We start from the raw sequence: 23,737 nt of genomic DNA, 5'->3' as shown, positions 1-23,737 counted from the left end.
GGGCTCACCGCCGGAGCCCGCATCAAAGCAGGGGATCTGACCTCGGACGTACTATCCCATCCGAGGTCAGAAAGGGGTTAAATACATCAGATAGGGATTATATACATTAGATAGGACTGCTCTATTATGGGTATACCTTGGCGATTGGTGGAGCAGCTTAACAAATTTTTTGCAAAAAAAAAACGTATTAACTAAATACCCTGTATTTTTTGATCTTTTGACTAGCACTTGCTTATTTACTGTGACTTTTTTACAACAGAGTATTTTTGACCTCTCTGAGCGTTTTTGTGTCTTCAAGTTCTTTGGTGGTGTGAACAGGTTTCTACAGACTTGTTCACTATGCAAGTAGCCCATGTGTTTTTGGTTCTGTCGTAGCAGAGGCCAATGCGAGCTCCATTGAAATGATGCTGAAGCCCCTCATGATTGCCATGATGATCCTCCAATGGAGCCCACCTGTGCTCCACTCCAAGATCCTCCAAGTAATACTACAACAGCACCGAAGGGGAAATGTTTGCCTGGTCTGAACGTTATTGCACTGAGCGCTGGCTTTATCCAACAATGGAGTTATCCTGCTTTCTTTATAATGTATGTTCCTGAGTTTGGTAGGGCAGGGGGTTAGATGAAGGCAACAATCTACTTCATACAGATTAATTTCAGCTTAATTACATGAATTTCATACAAACCATTTTTCTTGGGGCCCCTCCATATAACGGCATCATCGGGACTGCCAAGTAAGAAGCCGACAGACATCACCCCCAGGTTGTCCTCCACATACTGAAATACAAGCACAGGAAGTTCACAACAGATCAGGGATCGGTATTGCTGCTCCTAGACTTTACATTTCACAAGTGGCGATATAAATTATATTCTCAAGCAATTACAGTGGAGCATAAGTGATGTCACAAAACACCAACCTATTCTATAAAAGAGTAATATAAAAATTAATGCTACAGGATGGCTGATGTGATACAGATATCGCAGAAGGGTTTGAAGCTGGTTCCAGGCAAATAATGTCTAAGTCAGTAAGTGACATCACTGGGGGGGATTTTTGAGGGCATAAAAAGAGATGACCTGCAGAGATATATTGCAGAGAACAATATAATAACTGACAACCATCACAGATTCATGAAGAATAAGTCGAGTCTTACCAACATGTTGGGTTTCTATGAGGAGGTAAGTGCAAATCAGTATGTTGGTAATGCGGCTGATGTGATTTATCTGGACTTTCAAAAGGCATTTAATACTGTACCACATAACCGCCTTATACTGAAGCTACAGAAGCAAGGACTGGAATAATAATAATTTTTATTTATATAGCGCCAACATATTCCGCAGCGCTTTACAAATTATAGAGGGGACTTGTACAGACAATAGACATTACAGCATAACAGAAATACAGTTCAAAACAGATACCAGGAGGAGTGAGGGCCCTGCTCGCAAGCTTACAAACTATGAGGAAAAGGGGAGACACGAGAGGTGGATGGTAACAATTGCTTTAGATATTCGGACCGGCCATAGTGTAAGGATCGGGTGTTCATGTAAAGCTGCATGAAGCAGTTAACTGCCTAAGTATGTAGCAGTACAGACACAGAGGGCTATTAACTGCATAAAGTGAATGAGAACATGATGCGAGGAACCTGATTTTTTTTTTTTTTTTTTTTTATATAAATAGGCCACACAGGGATCGTTACGTTAATGTGTTGAGGCGGTAGGCCAATCTGAACAAATGGGTTTTTAGGGAACGCTTAAAACTGTGGGGATTGGGGATTAATCGTATTAACCTAGGTAGTGCATTCCAAAGAATCGGCGCAGCACGTGTAAAGTCTTGGAGACGGGAGTGGGAGGTTCTGATTATTGAGGATGCTAACCTGAGGTCATTAGCGGAGCGGAGGGCACGGGTAGGGTGGTAGACTGAGACCAGAGAGGAGATGTAGGGTGGTGCTGAGCCATGGAGTGCTTTGTGGATGAGGGTAGTAGTTTTGTACTGGATTCTGGAGTGGATGGGTAACCAGTGTAATGACTGGCACAAGGTAGAGGCATCGGTGTAACGGTTGGTGAGGAATATGATCCTGGCAGCAGCATTCAGGACAGATTGGAGCGGGGAAAGTTTGGTAAGAGGGAGGCCGATTAGTAGAGAGTTACAATAGTCCAGACGAGAATGAATAAGTGAAACAGTAAGAGTTTTTGCAGAGTCGAAAGTAAGAAAAGGGCGAATTCTAGAAATGTTTTTGAGATGCAGATAAGAAGAGTGAGCCAGTGATCGGATGTGGGGGGTGAATGAAAGGTCAGAATCAAGGATGACCCCAAGGCAGCGGGCATGTTGCTTTGGAGTAATGGTGGAACCGCACACGGAGATGGCAATGTCAGGCAAAGGTAGGTTAGTAGAGGGAGAGAACACGAGGAGTTCAGTTTTTGACAGGTTTAGTTTCAGATAGAGGGAGGACATGATGTTAGAGACAGCGGTAAGACAATCACTAGTGTTTTCTAAAAAGGTCAAATAAATAGGGCAGCACACTGCAGCGCCAAAACATGCAAACTTGAAAACACGAAATTTAAACTGCATTACTGCACTAGAAATATGAAAAATGAGAGCTTTTAGCGCATAAAAATGGCCAATTTTATGTGTACCTCGTAGCCACTTTACGGCATCTCTCTTATACGAGGTCCTACTCTAAACCTACCTCGCTGAGAATAAACGTCTCCATCTGAATGGGTACATGTGAAACCTCTCCTTGGACTCAAATTCTCTCTCACTGTGGAGGGGTATTGGACCTACTATAATTAAAACACCTGAAGCTAGGAGGCAGGGAGTGCACAATCAAAAGGCTAGAGAATACATTTCAAAAAACCTGATCTGCACATCCAAACATAGACTGAGTGTGAACAGGTGCTGAACCCAGAGTCGCCAACTCGTATATAGTTAAATAAATAGGGCAGCACACTGCAGCGCCAAAACATGCAAACTTGAAAACACGAAATTTAAACTGCATTACTGCACTAGAAATATGAAAAATGAGAGCTGCCCTATTTATTTAACTATATACGAGTTGGCGACTCTGGGTTCAGCACCTGTTCACACTCAGTCTATGTTTGGATGTGCAGATCAGGTTTTTTGGCCATTTTTATGCGCTAAAAGCTCTCATTTTTCATATTTCTAGTGCAGTAATGCAGTTTAAATTTCGTGTTTTCAAGTTTGCATGTTTTGGCGCTGCAGTGTGCTGCCCTATTTATTTAACTATATACGAGTTGGCGACTCTGGGTTCAGCACCTGTTCACACTCAGTCTATGTTTGGATGTGCAGATCAGGTTTTTTGAAATGTATTCTCTAGCCTTCTGATCGTGCACTCCCCGCCTCCTAGCTTCAGGTGTTTTAATTATAGTAGGTCCAATACCCCTCCACAGTGAGAGAATTTGAGTCCAAGGAGAGGTTTCACATGTACCCATTCAGATGGAGACGTTTATTCTCAGCGAGGTAGGTTTAGAGTAGGACCTCGTATAAGAGAGATGCCGTAAAGTGGCTACGAGGTACACATAAAATTGGCCATTTTTATGCGCTAAAAGCTCTCATTTTTCATATTTCTAGTGCAGTAATGCAGTTTAAATTTCGTGTTTTCAAGTTTGCATGTTTTGGCGCTGCAGTGTGCTGCCCTATTTATTTAACTATATACGAGTTGGCGACTGGGTTCAGCACCTGTTCACACTCAGTCTATGTTTGGATGTGCAGATCAGGTTTTTTGAAATGTTTTCTAAAAAGGTCGGCGTGACAACAGGAGAAGAGGTGTATAATTGGGCGTCGTCAGCACAGAGATGGTACTGGAACCCAAATCTACTGATTGTTTGTCCAATAGGGGCAGTATACAACGAGAAGAGGAGGGGGCCTAGGACTGATCCTTGAGGAACCCCAACAGTAAGGGGAAGGTGAGAGGAGGAGGAAAATATATGCAAATGGGTACAGTCAACAGGGGAGACCCCCAGGGATGGACCAACAGGGGAGACCCCCAGGGATGGACCAACAGGGGAGACCCCCAGGGATGGACCAACAGGGGAGACCCCCAGGGATGGACCAACAGGGGAGACCCCCAGGGATGGACCAACAGGGGAGACCCCCAGGGATGGACCAACAGGGGAGACCCCCAGGGATGGACCAACAGGGGAGACCCCCAGGGATGGACCAACAGGGGAGACCCCCAGGGATGGACCAACAGGGGAGACCCCCAGGGATGGACCAACAGGGGAGACCCCCAGGGATGGACCAACAGGGGAGACCCCCAGGGATGGACCAACAGGGGAGACCCCCAGGGATGGACCAACAGGGGAGACCCCCAGGGATGGACCAACAGGGGAGACCCCCAGGGATGGACCAACAGGGGAGACCCCCAGGGATGGACCAACAGGGGAGACCCACAAGGATGGACCAACAGTGGAGACCCACAAGGATGGGCCAACAGTGGAGACCCACAAGGATAGCCAACAGTGGAAACCCACAAGGATGGACCAACAGGGGAGACCCACAAGGATGGACCAACAGGGGAGACCCACAAGGATGGGCCAACAGTGGAGACCCACAAGGATGGGCCAACAGTGGAGACCCACAAGGATGGACCAACAGGGGAGACCCACAAGGATGGACCAACAGGGGAGACCCACAAGGATGGACCAACAGTGGAGACCCACAAGGATGGGCCAACAGTGGAGACCCACAAGGATGGACCAACAGTGGAAACCCACAAGGATGGACCAACAGTGGAGACCCACAAGGATGGACCAACAGTGGAAACCCACGAGGATGGACCAACAGGGGAGACCCACAAGGATGGACCAACAGGGGAGACCCACAAGGATGGACCAACAGGGGAGACCCACAAGGATGGGCCAACAGTGGAGACCCACAAGGATGGACCAACAGTGGAGACCCACAAGGATGGACCAACAGTGGAGACCCACAAGGATGGACCAACAGTGGAGACCCACAAGAATTTGTGTTGAGACCAATTCTTTTTATTCTCTTTATTAATGAGTTTGTGGATGGGATTTAAAGTAAAGTGACAGTCTTTGCTGATGACACAAAACAATGCAGTATAATACAAATTGAGCTTGACAGTATAATATTACAATCTGCATAAGATGTCTGAATGGGTAAACATGTGGCAGATGAGGTTTACCATTGATAAATGTAGATTAATGCACCTAGGATGGAGTAATTGTCTTGCTGCATTGATCTTATTGGAATATACACATTGCAGATACAGACTGAAGGCTGTATAACCACCAGGGCTGTGGAGTCGGAGCCCATTTTGGTGGAGTCTGAGTTGGTGTCATGGAAATTGAGGAGTCGGAGGTTTGGCTTACCAACTCCACAGTCATGACAGCCACACAGGAACACACAAAAAAAACATGGAGTACAGAAACACGTGTGAAAAAAACAAAACAGATTGTGTGTTAAACCTTAGATTCCTCACAGTATCCCACTTTTACACACCATGAGCGTTCTCTCAAGCAGATTCTTCAGCTAGTCACCTGGAATGACTTTTTAAGTCTCAAAGGAGTGAGCACTTGTTGGCTGCTTTGTCTTCACTCGGAGGTCCAACTCCTCCCAAACCATGTCTATAAGGTTGAGTCTGGATAATCACTCTCCTTGGTTACACAGCCCTTACGTAGCATGGAGGCATTTTTGGACATTGTCCTGTTGCAACACAAAGGATGGTCCCTCTAAGTCCAAGCCAGGTGGGGTGGCATGTGATTGCAGAATTCGGTGGTAGCCATGTTGGGTAAGTGTGCTTTGAATTTGGAATAAATCATCAACAGTGTCACCAGCACAGCACCCCCACACCTCCTCCTGCATGTTTCACGGTGGACCCCACACATGTATGAACCATCCATCCACCTTTTCTGCATCTCCCAAAGACACGGCAGTTGGTACCAAAAAAATCTCACATTTTACCTCAGACAACAGTAGTGATTTCCAGTGATCTAATGTCCAGTCCGGAGTGTTGTTTGGTCCAAACAAGTCTCTTCTTGTTTGCGGTTCTCAGTAGTGGCTTCTTCGCAGCTTCTCAGGCTCCTCTGCACAGTTTATGTTGAGATATGTCTGCTACTTGAGGTTTATGCATCACTTATGAGGGCTGTTATCCGAGGAGCTGCTCATTTGCGGTGTCTTAGGATGGTAGCTAATTCTTGGACTTCCTTTTCCTGGGATAGACCTCATGAGAGCCAATTTCATCTCAGCGATTGATGGTTTTCATTATTGCACTTCAGGATACCTTCGAGGTTCTAGCAATTGTCCAGACTGACTGTCCTTCATACCATAAAGTAATGACGGCCTGTTTCACTTTATTAGTTGAGTGGTTGTTGCCATATTCTGGCTTAGAACAGTTGTGAAATATGGAGCCGTGTACCAACACGATGGCTATGCAAAACATGCGCAGATGGTCGCAAACACGTGCTAAGGCTAGGGAAATGAGATCTTCGAGGAATACCTGTTCATTGGAAGCCATTCAAGGTGACTACCTGATTGAGAGAATGCCGAGGGGATGTACAACAGTGATCTGAGTAACACGTGGATATAGTGGGGAATCTAAGGTTTAACAAGCAGGCTATGTGTACAAATGTCTTTTTCCGGCAATTTTACTGTAATATGTAAAATGCTCAAGAGACTACTAAAAAAAAAAACTCTAATTTTTTTTACGCATCCTGTAGTAATGGCAGACATATCAGCTTTTCCTTAACCAAAAGAATTAAAAGGTTAATCATACGCTTGCTATAAAAAATTATTTAAATGGTTTATTAAAAAAAAAAAAAAAAAGGCATGGCCCATCGAGCTGAACCTACATAGTAAATAAAGGTCAGCAGCTCTGTGCATATCAGCGTGAACACTGCGGTCACTATATAGGAAGGCGCAGTGTGGCCACTAGGGGGCACTGTAGGCTTTGGCGCAGCACTGTGCACACTTTTACTTGCACAGTCCACCTCTCCCATAATATACGGCCATCCGGCAGTCCAGTCAGGATGACAGATACTTACTACAGGTGACCATCCTGAGCCACTTTGGTGAACCTAAGGGTAAGAAAGGATTAACAATAATTAGCACAAGTAGAAAGCCCACATTAGATTTTACATAGTAACATAGTAACATAGTTAGTAAGGCCGAAAAAAGACATTTGTCCATCCAGTTCAGCCTATATTCCATCATAATAAATCCCCAGATCTACGTCCTTCTACAGAACCTAATAATTGTATGATACAATATTGTTCTGCTCCAGGAAGACATCCAGGCCTCTCTTGAACCCCTCGACTGAGTTCGCCATCACCACCTCCTCAGGCAAGCAATTCCAGATTCTCACTGCCCTAACAGTAAAGAATCCTCTTCTATGTTGGTGGAAAAACCTTCTCTCCTCCAGACGCAAAGAATGCCCCCTTGTGCCCGTCACCTTCCTTGGTATAAACAGATCCTCAGCGAGATATTTGTATTGTCCCCTTATATACTTATACATGGTTATTAGATCGCCCCTCAGTCGTCTTTTTTCTAGACTAAATAATCCTAATTTCGCTAATCTATCTGGGTATTGTAGTTCTCCCATCCCCTTTATTAATTTTGTTGCCCTCCTTTGTACTCTCTCTAGTTCCATTATATCCTTCCTGAGCACCGGTGCCCAAAACTGGACACAGTTTTAACCTATGTAACCTATGTAATTATGGTGAATGAAATTCTATTTAACAAAGCCTGAAAAAAAGTGAATCTGTGAATATTTATTTTCTCATTGCTATATTTTCCTAAAGGGTTACAGAAACACCCCACAAAAATAAAAAGTACTAAAAAAAAAAAATAAATAAAAAAGAGAGAGTGACGAAAGACTTAGGGTGTGTTTCCGCGTTCAGGAAATGTTGCGTGTTTGACGCTGCGTAGAGCCGCAGCGTCAAACACGCAGCGTCCAGATGTTACAGCATAGTGGAGGGGATTTCATGAAATCCCGTCTCCACTATGCGGTAAAACACGTAAACAGACATGCGGTGCATCTTTTCAGAACGCAGCATGTCTGTTTACGATGTGGCGACGCTCCGTCGCCGCACCGTAAATTTCCCATAGACAATCATTAGATGCGGTAAAACTGCATCTAATGATTAGTCACATGCGTAATAACTGCATAAAGGCAGCTTACTACACATCTACTAACTTACATGCGATCTCACCTGTCCCGCCGCTGGAAGTCCCGCGTCCACTGCAGTTCTCGCGGTAAGCTAAGTTCTTGCGATAACCTGGCTTACTGCGAGAACTGCCGTGCACGTGACCGGGGGCTTTCTCAGGTCAGCTGATGGTGAGAACGCTGCAGTGTAGGCGATTGCTGGAGAGTTATCTACAAGCTCTGCTATGTCTGGATGTCAGGCATCTAGATGTAGCAGAGCTGGACTCGTCGTGGGACACTCGTTATTAAGGACTGCGTCGGACACAGGGACTATACTGTTGGTTTATTATTTTTCTTTTTGTCCAGGAGATGAGGGCTTCGCTTGGATTACCAGTACAATGAAAATATGGTCAAAACTGTGTGGTGTTTTATTTCATTAAAATACTTTCTGTATGTGTGTGTTTTATTAACCCTTTAACATCTATAGGATTAGTAATGGTAGGCGTCTTATTGACGCCTCTCAATTGCTAAGCCGGCTTAATGTCACCTTACAAAGGTGGCATTAACCCTTTATTACCCCATATCCCACTGCTATTCGGGAGTGGGAAGAGAGGGGCTAAGCGCCGTAATTGGTGCTATCTTTAGGATAGGTCAGCAATGTCTAATCAGTGGGGATGCGACACCCGGCACCCCCGCCGATTATCTATTCTCGGCGCAAATGCTCAATTGCACAGCTGCTCCATCTTCGGATAGTGGCCGCAGCTGGGTACTGCAGATCCCCCTCCAATTTATTTGAATAGGAGGAGGATGCGCAGTACCCAGGCGCGGCCTCTACTAGATGACGGGGGAGCTCCACAAATGAGCATTCGCAGCCGCCGACACTGAGAATAGATAATCGGCAGGGGTGCAGAGTGTTGCATCCCCACCGATCAGTCATTGATGACCTATCTTAAGGATAAAGCATATGAAGTATATAATAAAGTATATGATATAGAAGTATATAAAGTATATGATAAAGTAGTAGACATCCTCTTTTGCTTGCAGATATAGGGTAAATCTGCAGGTTAATAGCACTAGTAAAGTGCCTGGCAGCTGTACTGCAAGTACGACACGCAGGTGAAAATTACCTTTATGTCTCCAGGCAGCCGCCGGCTTTCAGTCATACAGGCGTGCCAGCGCAGCTACAGTCATCACTCAGGATACAGTGTGTAGCATTTGTAAGCACACCCATCACTGACTGACAGCTAGCTCAGCAGTACATGACTGCAAAGAAGGTGTCAAAGTGTCAAGGCCCATGTCTGTCCTGATCGATGACTGTAGCTGCGCTGGCACACCTGTATGACTGAAAGCCGGCAGCTTTTGGGAAAAATAATGTTAGTTATCTCTCAGGTCCTGCACTTTCAGTACTGTGGCCATGTGAAAGCGTTGCTGATTGTTACAAGAGCCGTGCAATCAATGTTGTGCGAGTCCCAGAAGAACGGGAGCGGACATTGCTGAAACAGCGCTGGCATGAGAAGTAAACACACACGGTATTTAGCCTTTTAAATGTCACTATCAAACTACCATGATACGATCGGTCGTGGGACACCAAAGGCCTGCTATGACAGCCGAGGGTTTATAGAAGACCTCCGTATCTGTCATCACGGGGCTCCTTTGAAATACTGCCTGTGGCCGAGCTTCAAAGGAGACTGTTTACCATGTGCAGCAATGCTGTTGTATCACAGTATATCAGGTCAAAATCTACTAAGGGGACTAATAAAAAGTAAAAAAAAAAAAAGTTCAATTCACATCCCTTTTTGCCCCATTAAAAGAAAATATACAACACAAAACAAACAAAAGTTATAGCTGTTGGAAGTAGGAAGGGAAAAAAATGAAATTGGCCAAGTTGGGAAGGGTTAAAGAGAACCTGTCATCAGGATGTTATGCCCCATACTATGGACATGTACAGTACAGACCAAAAGTTTGGACACACCTCATTTAAAGATTTTTCCGTATTTTCATGACTATGAAAATTTTAAATTCACACTGAAGGCATCAAAACTATGAATTAACACATGTGGAATTATATACTTAACAAAAAAGTGTGAAACAACTGAAAATATGTCTTAGGCTGCCATCACACTAGCAGTATTTGGTCAGTATTTTACATCAGTATTTGTAAGCCAAAACCAGGAGTGGAACAATTAGAGGAAAAGTATAATAGAAACATATGCACCACTTCTGTATTTATCACCCACTCCTGGTTTTGGCTTGAAAATACTGATATAAAATACTGACCAAATACTGCTAGTGTGATGGCAGCCTTATATTGTAGGTTCTTCAAAGTAGCCACCTTTTGCTTTGATGACTGCTTTGCACACTCTTGGCATTCTCTTGATGTGCTTCAAGAGGTAGTCACTGGGAATGGTCTTCCAACAATCTTGAAGGAGTTCCCAGAGATGCTTAGCACTTGTTGGCCCTTTTGCCTTCACTCTGCGGTCCAGCTCACCCCAAACCATCTCGATTGGGTTCAGGTCTGGTGACTGTGGAGGCCAGGTCATCTGGCGTAGCACCCCATCACTCTCCTTCTTGGTCAAATAGCCCTTACACAGCCTGAAGGTGTGTTTGGGGTCATTGTCCTGTTGAAAAATAAATGATGGTCCAAGTAAACGAAAACCGGATGAATAGCATGCCGCTGCAAGATGCTGTGGTAGCCATGCTGGTTCAGTATGCCTTCAATTTTGAATAAATCCCCAACACTGTCACCAGCAAAGCACCCCCACACCTCCTCCTCCATGCTTCACGGTGGGAACCAGGCATGTAGAGTCTATCCGTTCACCTTTTCTGCGTTGCACAAAGACACGGTGGTTGGAACCAAAGATCTCAAATTTGGGCTCATCAGACCAAAGCACAGATTTCCACTGGTCTAATGTCCATTCCTTGTGTTATTTAGCCCAAACAAGTCTCTTCTGCTTGTTGCCTGTCCTTAGCAGTGGTTTCCTAGCAGCTATTTTACCATCAAGGCCTGCTGCACAAAGTCTCCTCTTAAAAGTTGTTGTAGAGATGTGTCTGCTGCTAGAACTCTGTGTGGCATTGACCTGGTCTCTAATCTGAGCTGCTGTTAACCTGCGATTTCTGAGGCTGGTGACTCGGATAAACTTATCCTCAGAAGCAGAGGTGACTCTTGGTCTTCCTTTCCTGGGGCGGTCCTCATGTGAGCCAGTTTCTTTGTAGTGCTTGATGGTTTTTGCCATTGCACTTGGGAACACTTTCAAAGTTTTCCCAATTCTTCGGACTGACTGACCTTCATTTCTGAAAGTAATGATGGCCACTTGTTTTTCTTTACTTAGCTGCTTTTTTCTTGCCATAATACAAATTCTAACAGTCTATTCAGAAGGACTATCAGCTGTGTATCCACCAGACTTCTGCACAACACAACTGATGGTCCCAACACCATTTATAAGGCAAGAAATCCCACTCATTAAACCTGACAGGCACAACTGTGAAGTGAAAACCATTTCTGGTGACTACCTCTTGAAGCTCATCAAGAGAATGCCAACAGTGTGCAAAGCAGTCATCAAAGTAAAAGGTGGCTTCTTTGAAAAACCTAGAATATAAGACATAACAAAAAAGTGTGAAACAACTGAAATTAAGTATATAATAATTCCACATGTATTAATTCATAGTTTTGATGCCTTCAGTGTGAATGTACAATTTTCATAGTCATGAAAATACAGAAAAATCTTTAAATGAGAAGGTGTGTCCAAACTTTTGTTCTGTACTGTAGGTAAAGGTGATTTAATGTTGAGTAAAGCCTTACCTTTCTTATAAAAATCTGTTTGCTGCTATAGAGAAATCCATAGCTGAAATGTTATGCTAATGAGCTACAAGTGCAGTGGGTGGGGAATATGGAGAGGCAGGATAGCTGGAGGTGCAGGGCCCGCCCACTGCACTTGTGTCTCATTAGCATACCGTTTCCACCATGGATTTCTGTAAACTAGCAAAACAGATGTCTATGAGAAATTAGGACTTACTCGGCAGTAAAGCACCGTCACATACAGGTCATTATTTTTGTGTATAATGTCCCAATGACAGGTTCTCTTTAAGGGAGGCATCTCACGCAGTTACCTGTTCATCTTCAAGACCCATGATCTTTGGAATGGACGGACCACAGATGTCCACATCAAGTAAAGCAATCTAAAAGAAAAAAAAACACATTTAGAAGTGTGTTTATACATATATGTAAGTAGACAATAAATGAAGGATCTTATTTATGTAAAGGAGTTGTCTGTTTCTTACATACTGATCTCGGGGTGTCTGATATAGATTGATGACCTAGATAAAAGTCCCCGACAACCCCTTTAAGGAACCTTTGCCCCATAGGCTAAAGCTCATCACGTTCCTTTTCTTGAAATGTCTGAATATAGGGTTTTGAACTTTGTCATTTTAATCTTGGATGTCCTTTTTACAAAGCAGCCTTCTTCACAAACAGCGCCATCTTTGTCTACAGGTTGTATATGGTATTGCAGTACTATGTCCTTCATTTCAGTGCAAAACCACACACCACCTTAGGGCAGTCCCACACGTCCAGATAATTCCGGTACCGGAAAAATCGGTACCGGAATTACCCGTGTCCGTGTGCTGGTGCGTTTCTGTGGCACACGTGTGCCGCCCGTGTGCCCACTGGGTACCACACGCACCTTGCTGGGTACCACACGCACCAGCATCTGTTGCTGAAGCCCCATTCATATCTTCCCTGCAGCAGCATTTGCTGTAGAGAAGATATGAATTGTGTGTAAAATCAAGATCCAGGTCCCCCCCACTCCCACCCCCTGAGCGCCCCCCCACCGCTGTGATGAAAATACTCACCCGGCTCCCTCGCTGGCTGGCGCTGCTTCCTGTCCTGGCCGCACCTTGTACTGAATGAGCGGTCACGTGGGGCCGCCGATTACAGTCATGAATATGCGGCTCCACCTCCCATAGGGGGGGGGCACACAGGGGGGGGACCTGGATCTTGATTTTACACACAATTATTCATATCTTCTCTACAGCAAACGCTGCTGGAGAGAAGATATGAATGGCGGCTTCAGCAACAGTGGGGGGGACAGCGCTTAATGTAGCGCTGTCTCCTGCACGGCACACGGACTGCACATGGACAACGTCCGTGTGCGGTACGCGTTTTACACGGACCCATTGACTTTAATGGGTCCGTGTAATCCGTGCGCTCCCACGAACACTGACATGTCTCCTTGTTTGGCACACGGAGATACGGTCTGCAAAAAAATCAATGACATCTGCACAGATGCATTGATTTTAATGTGTCTACGTGTGTCAGTGGCTCCGGTACGTGAGGTGACAGTTTCCTCACGTACCGGAGTCACTGACGTGTGAAACTGGCCTGATACACCTTATATAGGGGCGGTAATGTCTTTGATAGAAGCATTGAATTACTAATGAGGAATAAAAAAATAAAAATACAACAAAAAAAAAAAAAACATCAGAGAACCTTTCACTAGATTTTTTTAAATCAAACTGAGCACCTCCTACAAATTGTCACTGTTTCGCCGATTCTGGACAGTTTCTTTTCTTCTTATTGTAAAGTTATACCCCAGGTAATAAATGGTGACATTTTTCCTTCAACCAACTGGGCATGTGCCATATAACTTCTGTCAGAGGAGGAAAGCAAACAAAGTTCTGTAGTACACGCCCAGTTGGCTGAAGGGAAAATGTCACTTTTTACTACTGGAGGCATACATTTGGAATGGAGTAGCACAAAAGAAAAAGAAAAACTGTTCCAGAATCAGTGGAGCAGAAGCAATCAAAAGAGGTAAATTAAAATACCAAGTGAAATATCCCCTTTAAGGGAGCATGCAAACAGCTTATCTGTACAGTTGGCATATGCATCTATTCTGGTGGCTTTCTTCATGTTCTGCCGGCGGCCATTTTCCTGAAGCCCACATCTGGGAGAGCAATGTGTAGCGCGGGGACTCTGCACTGCCAACATGTTCTGCAAACCCAGTGCTGGGACACCCCCTGCGCCCAGGGCCCTCAGCATCGCCCCACCCTGCCTCCTGTGAACCCACGCCACGCTCCCTCACACCTCCGCTAAGCTATATTTCAGACTATAAGACGCACCCCTATTTTCCTCCCAAATTTAGGGGCAAAAAAGTGCATCTTATAGTCAGTTCATTTTTTAGTTTGCGCCAAATTCATGAGTTGTGTATGTCATTTTGATTAATTTTTTGCTACAAACAGCAACTCATGCCACAAGACAAAGAGGAAAGGGACTTAAAAATATTGGATGTAACTCAGATGACAACTCAGTGCGGTCCTATTTTTTCTCACGGTCTGTCGGAAAGGAGAAGGTGGACAATTTTCCTCCCCTCTATAGAATATAAAAAAATGACTACTCTCTGATCAAACTCTGAAAATAAAATCAAGTCAGTTTTTCTAGTATGTGAGAAAACGGATGTCTGAATGAGACCCAACTAAACATTCACTTTTGCTTCTAATGTCTAGTATGGAAGTTCTGACAATTTACACTGTGTGCAGAATTATTAGGCAAGTTGTATTTTAGAGGATTATTTTTATTATTGATCAACAACTATGTTCTCAATCAACCTAAAAGACTCATACATATCAAAGCTTAATATTTTTGGAAGATGGAGTGTTTTTTTTTTTTTTTTAGATTTGGCTATCTTAGGAGGATATCTGTTTGTGCAGGTAACTATTACTGTGCAGAATTATTAGGCAACTTAATAAAAACCAAATATATCCCCATCTCACTTATTTTCACCAGGTAAACCAATATAACTGCACAAAATGTAGAAGTAAATATTTCTAACATGCAAAAACAAAACCCCCAAATATTAGTGACCAATGTAGCCGCCTTTCCTTATGATGACACTCGGCAGCCTCCATCCATAGATTCTGTCAGTTGCTTGATCTGTTTATGATGAACATTGCGTGCAGCAGCCACCACAGCCTCCAGACACTGTTCCGAGAGGTGGACTGTTTTCCCTCCCTGTAGATCTCACATTTTATGAGGGACCACAGGTTCTCTATGGGGTTCAGATCAGGTGAACAAGGGGGCCATGTCATTATTTTTTCTTCTTTGACACCTTTACTGGCCAGCCACGCTGTGGAGTAGTTGGAGGCATCTGATGGAGCATTGTCCTGCATGAAAATCATGTTTTTCTTGAACGATACCGACTTCTTTCTGTACCACTGCTTGAAGAAGTCTTCCAGAAACTGGCAGTAGGTCTGGGAACTGAGCTTCACTCCATCCTCAACCCGAAAAGGTCCCACAAGTTCATCTTTGATGATACCAGCCCATACCAGTACCCCACCTCCACCTTGCTGGCGTCGGAGTGGAGCTCTCTGCCCTTTACTGATCCAGCCTCTGGCCCATCCATCTGGCCCATCAAGAGTCACTCATTTCATCAGTCCATAAAACCTTTGAAAAGTCAGTCTTAAGATATTTCTTGGCCCAGTCTTATCTTATGTTTCTTGTTCAAAGGTGGTCGTTTTTCAGCCTTCCTTACATTGGCCATGTCCTTGAGTATCGCACACCTTGTGCTTTTTGTTACTCCAGTAACGTTGCAGCTCTGAAATATGGCAAAACTGGTGGCAAATGGCATCTTGGCAGCTTCACGCTTGATTTTCCTCAATTCATGGGTAGTAATTTTGCACCCAACACGCTTCTCGCCACCCTGTTGGCTATTTGCCATGAAACGCTTGATTGTTCGGTGATCACTCTTCAAAAGTTTGGCAATTTTCAAGACTGCTGCATCACTCTGCAAGATATCTCACAATTTTGGACTTTCAGAGCCCGTCAAATCTCTCTTCTGACCCATTTTGCCAAAGGAAAAGAAGTTGCCTAATAATTAAGCACACCTTATATAGAGTTTTGATGTCATTACACAACACCCCTCCTCATTACAGAGATGCACATCACCTGATTTACTTAATTGGTAGTTGGCTCTCAAGCCTGATCAGCTTGGAGTAGGACAACATGTATAAAAAGTATCATGTGATCAAAATATAACTTACCTAATAATTCTGCACACAGTGTACAAATCACTTCATTATGGGGATTTGTCTTCATTTTTGGAGGAAAAATAAATTAAATTAATATAAAGTGGCAATTTTGCTGTATAAGGAAAAAGCAAAACTCGGGAGCAGACACTGACCCTTTTACTGCTATCATCTGTACTCCAAATGAATACTATAGCTGGAAGCAAAAAAAAGTAGAGGTTTGCAAGCCATGTACATATACGTTTTTATTTATTTTTATTTTTGCAGGAACAAAGATAATAAATCACTTTATTAAGGAATTTAAGTGTTACAATTTTCCATGCTGGAAAAAAAATATTGTATGTATTAGTTACGACAAAATTCATTGCGCCCATTAGCACATGCAGGGTGTTTTATGACATCCTCTAAAAGCCACGAGGTTCTCCTTAGGGTAAATGTTCCTTAGTTCCCCATGACCGTGCCAGTCCGGATGAGCGATCCCACTGCACCCATATGAAGCATTACAGCATGGACGTCACCTACAATACAGCTGTAATACAATCCGTGAATAAAACCGCCCTTACACAACAGCAAATGTGATGATCCTCAAAGTAACAATCATCTGGGGATATGGGACAATTTGTATTTCCATGTAACAGTAAATGGGTTTAACACTTGCACGTGTAGCACTCATCAAGCATCATCCGACACGAGGAGCCTCCGGCCAATGTGACCGAATGGTCAATGTGATCACAGCAGCTGCGCCCCAGTAACTGCACTTACATGTACAAGCGAGGGAGGAAAGGGAAGCAAACCCAAGCCCTGCCCAGCCTGGAATGTCATCAGCCAACTTTGATCCAAGCGAAAATGGCTTTTTTATTTGCCAAAACACAGCCCTTCTTAAAAAGTAATTGGTTACATAACGGGGAATATGTTAGCACCTCCTAGCACCTGTTGTGAGACCTCATCCATGGAGCTCGAGGAAATCTCACTGAAAGCCATCAACTAAGTTATTACTTTGTCCTTCCTCTACCCACTGCTTACTAAAAAATGAATAAACCCAGGGAAATTGGGAGTGGTCGGACATCGACTGAATGTGCTTCCAATTATTTCGCTCACAGCAGACAAACAGATCATGTCCTTAACAAGCTGAACATATTCATACCAACTAGGCCTCGAGAGTAGAGAAGGAAAAAACAAAACCTCTAGAACTCAAAAATTAGAAAAAAAAAGTCCAAAATGTAACGTTACTCCTTACGGAGAGTGACATGTCTAGCCTGACATGCCGAGGTGAGGAGACTGAAGGGTTTGAAGGTTTTCTCCCCAAGATATATATAACTAGCTATTGAACCCGTTCTACGCCCGGGTGGCGAGCATTTATATCGGTATATGGTCTCCATCATGTGCTGCTGCCATCCTGCTGCCATCCTGCGCCCGTTCTGTCATGCGCTGCTGCCATCCTGCGCCCGTTCTGTCATGCGCTGCTGCCATCCTGCGCCCGTTCTGTCATGCGCTGCTGCCATCCTGCGCCCGTTCTGTCATGCGCTGCTGCCATCCTGCGCCCGTTCTGTCATGCGCTGCTGCCATCCTGCGCCCGTTCTGTCATGCGCTGCTGCCATCCTGCGCCCGTTCTGTCATGCGCTGCTGCCATCCTGCGCCCGTTCTGTCATGCGCTGCTGCCATCCTGCGCCCGTTCTGTCATGCGCTGCTGCCATCCTGCGCCCGTTCTGTCATGCGCTGCTGCCATCCTGCGCCCGTTCTGTCATGTGCTGCTCCCATCCTGCGCCACCATTGTATGATATGCCCCCCATAAGACGCTCCAGTGTGTATGCCCCCGTATGCTGCTGCCATATAAAAAAAAAAAAAAATACCATACTCACCTATCGTCCGGCTCCACTGCAGGTGTGTCTTCAAGAAAATGGCGCCGGAAAGCGCGGACTGCGCAGGCGCCGATTCCGGCAGCAGGAATCGGCGCCTGCGCAGTCCGCGCTCTCCGGCGCCATTTTCTTGAAGACACACCTGCAGTGGAGCCGGAGTGTGTCTTCAAGAAAATGGCGCCGGAAAGCGCGGACTGCGCAGGCGCCGATTCCGGCAGCAGGAATCGGCGCCTGCGCAGTCCGCGCTCTCCGGCGCCATTTTCTTGAAGACACACCTGCAGTGGAGCCGGAGTGTGTCTTCAAGAAAATGGCGCCGGAAAGCGCGGACTGCGCAGGCGCCGATTCCGGCAGCAGGAATCTGCGCCTGCGCAGTCCGCGCTTTCCGGCGCCATTTTCTTGAACACACACTCCGGCTCCTCTGCCTGTGACTGGACTCTGTCACAGCAGAGGAGCCGGGAGGCGGAGCCGCACGCAGCGCTGGAACGGAGGACAGGTGAATATACTTACTCTCCCTCCTGGCCCGTCCACGGTCCCTGACTCTCCGGTGGAGATAGCGGTATGCGTTCAGTGCTTACGCATACCGCGATCTCCTGGGAGCGTCACTCTGTGGGGGCCAGACTGCGCCAGCGCTTGCGCCTGCGCAGTCTATAAAGGCTTCGGACAGAGTGACGCTCCCAGCGTTATATTATAGATATTCAGCATGTAAACTAGGGGGCAGGTCAGTGAGGGATCAGTGACCTGTCAGAAGCCATACAGATGAAATACCTAATCCAAGCATCACAGGAAGACCCCCCCACAGCACGCTGTGGAGCACGAGCATATCATTAACCCAAAACTGAAAATAAAGATTACACAACAACCACAAGACCAAGGTATCATTGTAATCAGTATAACGGTGGCGACCTGACACTGTGTGTAGGTTACTGTGCATAATCCTGCCGTCAGGTTCCCTTTAAATTATATATATTGTGACAGTCACTGGCAGGGTGGTAGAGGGGAGATATATGTCACTGCATTTAATGGCGTCAGTGATATGAAACCAGAGCATTTTTCTCCAGCACACTACGTGATGTGAGGGTTAAGTTGCATAAAAGGGCTGGTTGTATGTGGACCTTCATAGAGCGAGTGGGAGAAGGTCCACTTTCTCTCCCCTGGCAAACCTGCCAGGACCTGCATGAGGTCATGATCATGTGGTCAATCACATGATGGGAAAATCACAGGCTTGGGTTGAAATAACCGAGCTCTACAGGCAGTCTAGGTTCAACTAGCCAGGAGGGAGGAGTCTCCAGAGGCTTTGTGGCTAGTCGAGAACAGACAACCTGTGCTGCTCCAGAGTGGGGTGTCATCTGCAACATACGGACTGTGGTGCAGCATTTTTGTTTTCCTTTCGTTGTTTCGTTCCTGTTTTAGTCAGAAAGGCCGAGTTTTGTTCTCATGGGTTGGATTAAGCTGCCTGACAATAAACCAACAAGGATTTAAAGAGACAGTGTTCCCATTCCTCCTACCCCTCTGTGCCGCCACATGAGTGAGCTGCTACATAATAATATATTCTATCTATCTATCTATATATACACATACACACACACATAGATACATATATACACATACATATATACACATGCATACATATATACACATACATACATACATACAGTGGGGCAAAAAAAGTATTTAGTCAGTCAGCAATAGTGCAAGTTCCACCACTTAAAAAGATGAGAGGCGTCTGTAATTTACATCATAGATAGACCTCAACTATGGGAGACAAACTGAGAAAAAAAAATCCAGAAAATCACATTGTTTTTTTATCATTTTTTTTGCATATTATGGTGGAAAATAAGTATTTGGTCAGAAACAAAATTTCATCTCAATACTTTGTAATATATCCTTTGTTGGCAATGACAGAGGTCAAACGTTTTCTGTAAGTCTTCACAAGGTTGCCACACACTGTTGTTGGTATGTTGGCCCATTCCTCCATGCAGATCTCCTCTAGAGCAGTGATGTTTTTGGCTTTTCGCTTGGCAACACGGACTTTCAACTCCCTCCAAAGGTTTTCTATAGGGTTGAGATCTGGAGACTGGCTAGGCCACTCCAGGACCTTGAAATGCTTCTTACGAAGCCACTCCTTCGTTGCCCTGGCGGTGTGCTTTGGATCATTGTCATGTTGAAAGACCCAGCCACGTTTCATCTTCAATGCCCTTGCTGATGGAAGGAGGTTTGCACTCAAAATCTCACGATACATGGCCCCATTCATTCTTTCATGTACCTGGATCAGTCGTCCTGGCCCCTTTGCAGAGAAACAGCCCCAAAGCATGATGTTTCCACCACCATGCTTTACAGTAGGTATGGTGTTTGATGGATGCAACTCAGTATTCTTTTTCCTCCAAACACGACAAGTTGTGTTTCTACCAAACAGTTCCAGTTTGGTTTCATCAGACCATAGGACATTCTCCCAAAACTCCTCTGGATCATCCAAATGCTCTCTAGCAAACTTCAGACGGGCTCGGACATGTACTGGCTTAAGCAGTGGGACACGTCTGGCACTGCAGGATCTGAGTCCATGGTGGCGTAGTGTGTTACTTATGGTAGGCCTTGTTACATTGGTCCCAGCTCTCTGCAGTTCATTCACTAGTTCCCCCCGCGTGGTTCTTGGATTTTTGTTCACCGTTCTTGTGATCATTCTGACCCCACGGGGCAGGATTTTGCGTGGAGCCCCAGATCGAGGGAGATTATGAGTGGTCTTGTATGTCTTCCATTTTCTAATTATTGCTCCCACTGTTGATTTCTTCACTCCAAGCTGGTTGGCTATTGCAGATTCAGTCTTCCCAGCCTGGTGCAGGGCTACAATTTTGTTTCTGGTGTCCTTTGACAGCTCTTTGGTCTTCACCATAGTGGAGTTTGGAGTCAGACTGTTTGAGGGTGTGCACAGATGTCTTTTTATACTGATAACAAGTTTAAACAGGTGCCATTACTACAGGTAATGAGTGGAGGAAAGAGGAGACTCTTAAAGAAGAAGTTACAGGTCTGTGAGAGCCAGAAATCTTGATTGTTTGCTTCTGACCAAATACTTATTTTCCACCATAATATGCAAAAAAAATGATAAAAAAAAAAACAGACAATGATTTTCTGGATTTTTTTTTCTCAGTTTGTCTCCCATAGTTGAGGTCTACCTATGATGTAAATTACAGACGCCTCTCATCTTTTTAAGTGGTGGAACTTGCACTATTGCTGACTGACTAAATACTTTTTTGCCCCACTGTATATACATACATCTATACACATACATATATACATACAGTACAGACCAAAAGTTTGAACACACCTCATTTAAAGTTTTTTCTGTATTTTCATGACTAGGAAAATTATACATTCACACTGAAGGTATCAAAACTATGAATTAACACATGTGGAATTGCATAATCTTGGCATTCTCTTGATGAGCTTCAAGAGGTAGTAACCGGGAATGGTTTTCACTTCACAGGTGTGCCCTGTCAGGTTTAATAAGTTGGATTTCTTGCCTTATAAATGGGGTTGGGACCATCGGTTGTGTTGTGCAAAAGTCTGGTGGATACACAGCTGATAGTCTACTGAACAGACTGTTAGAATTTGTATTATGGCAAGAAAAAAGCAGCTAAGTAAAGAAAAACGAGTGGCCATCATTACTATCAGAAATGAAGGTCAGTCGGTCTGAAAAATTGGGAAAACTTAAAAAGTGTCACCAAGTTCAGTGGCAAAAACAATCAAGCACTACAAAGAAACTGGCTCACATGAGGACCGCCCCAGGAAAGGAAGACCAAGAGTCACCTCTGCTTCTGAGGATAAGTTTATCCGAGTCACCAGCCTCGGAAATCGCAGGTTAACAGCAGCTCAGATTAGAGACCAGGTCAATGCCACACAGAGTTCTAGCAGCAGACATCTCTACAACAACTTTTAAGAGGAGACTTTGTGCAGCAGGCCTTCATGGTAAAATAGCTGCTAGGAAACCACTGCTAATGACAGGCAACCAGCAGAAGAGACTTGTTTGGGCTAAAGAACACAAGGAATGGACATTAGACCAGTGGAAATCTGTGCTTTGGTCTGATGAGTCCAAATTTGAGATCTTTGGTTCCAACCACCGTGTTTTTGTGCGACGCAAAAAAGGTGAACAGATGCACTCTACATGCCTGGTTCTCACCGTGAAGCATGGAGGAGGAGGTGTGATGGTGTGGGGGTGCTTTGCTGGTGACACTGTTGGGGATTTATTCAAAATTGAAGGCATACTGAACCAGCATGGCTACCACAGCATCTTGCAGCTGCAAACGCATCTGGTTTGCGTTGGCAACAGGGCCAACAAGTGTTAAGCATCTCTGGGAACTCCTTCAAGATTGTTGGAAGACCATTTCCGGTGACTACCTTTTGAAGCTCATCAAGAGAATGCCAAGAGTGTGCAAAGCAGTCATCAAAGCAAAAGGCAGCTACTTTGAAGAACCTAGAATATAAGACATATTTTCAGTTGTTTCACACTTTTGTTAAGTATATAATTCCACATGTGTTAATTCATAGTTTTGACATATCATATCTGGAGCTGACATGAGTAATAGCTAGAGTCTACTTTATTTTTAAAGATGACTGCTATTAGGTTCTCAAGAGATTTAGCAGAAAGGACAGACTAAGTGACGCTCAGAAAGTTCAAAAGGAAATAATAGGCCTTCAGATGATGGAAATCTAGTTAATTACAGGTATGACTTCATCTGCGCCATATGCAGCTCACAAGAAATAATGTCCCTAATACCAAGCTCAAAAGGATCATACGCTACAGAGAATATGTATAGAAGATCTCAAGTATAGCCCAGTGGTTATAACAACATCAGGAGTCACAAATGTCTACTCCACACTTCTAGAAAGCTCACTCCAGCTGTACTCCTGAACTCTACATACCACGTGTACACTTGATTCCTCCATATATCGGCGTAATGAAATGTGACCACAGTTCTAGTAATCACACAGGGGATGGCCTGTACGGGAATGGCTAACCCTGACGTTCAATGACATGCGCTGCCAGTAAATGAACCCGACTAATGGCCAAATGTACTGATTATTGTCATGGCTGCCCGCTCTCATAAAACCCCAGCCTTCTGATAGAGCGTAGAAACAAACATCTGCTCCGAATTACTGCTAATAACTTATTTTAGGTTTTGCTGCACAGATCTGATCGGAGAAGTTTATGAATCTGAGCCACCATGTCTAGTATTTTGTGATTTCTCAGATGTGACGACTATTCCATAAATTGTAGCTCTGAACATTACTGTATGTCATATTTGTTATCGATGTTATGGCGGTACAAAATCTGACAACAGACGCCCGTGCCAAGAGCCAGAAACGGTCAAATTAATTTTACCCACATTATAGGGCTCAATGTTTCTGAATAGCAAAGACTAAGACCGCAGTTCATCTAAGTGTTTATGCCAGATAATAGAATCTATCTACTGGCTAACACGGTACCAAGATATATATCTTTCCTATATGCCAGATAAAACACTTTGAAAAGAGGCAACATTTTTGCACAACGGGAGATTAAAGAAGAATTCCAAAAACTAATATAAACAATAACTTTATTTCAAATACCAAAAAACAAAATGGGATTAAAAACTAGCACAACGCCCAAAATCCCTGTGGTCAGGGAATGGGTAAATAAAAATAAAGATCTGGCCTATTGGTTCAAGGGCAAACGGGTGGGAGCGGGATAAAAAAACCCTATACGTCCCTGAT

The 23,737-nt window shown here is 44.4% G+C and overlaps 1 protein-coding gene across 1 annotated transcript in view; it reads right to left on the bottom strand.

The window, feature by feature from the left end:
- NUBP1 (NUBP iron-sulfur cluster assembly factor 1, cytosolic) overlaps positions 1-23,737 on the bottom strand; it is a 50,978-nt gene that overhangs the window by 12,569 nt on the left and 14,672 nt on the right. Inside the window, exons 4-6 of the mRNA XM_069734035.1 lie at positions 12,228-12,296; positions 7,021-7,053; positions 684-774 (exon numbers count right to left, since the gene is read on the bottom strand). Coding sequence (XP_069590136.1) covers positions 684-774; positions 7,021-7,053; positions 12,228-12,296 — 193 coding nt within the window. The remainder of the gene's footprint in view (positions 1-683; positions 775-7,020; positions 7,054-12,227; positions 12,297-23,737) is intronic.

The sequence above is a fragment of the Ranitomeya imitator genome, chromosome 7, assembly GCF_032444005.1.
Source record: "Ranitomeya imitator isolate aRanImi1 chromosome 7, aRanImi1.pri, whole genome shotgun sequence".
Classification (NCBI taxonomy): domain Eukaryota; kingdom Metazoa; phylum Chordata; class Amphibia; order Anura; family Dendrobatidae; genus Ranitomeya; species Ranitomeya imitator.
Note: the sequence above shows the minus strand (reverse complement) of the source record. Positions and strands in the feature narration are given on the sequence as shown.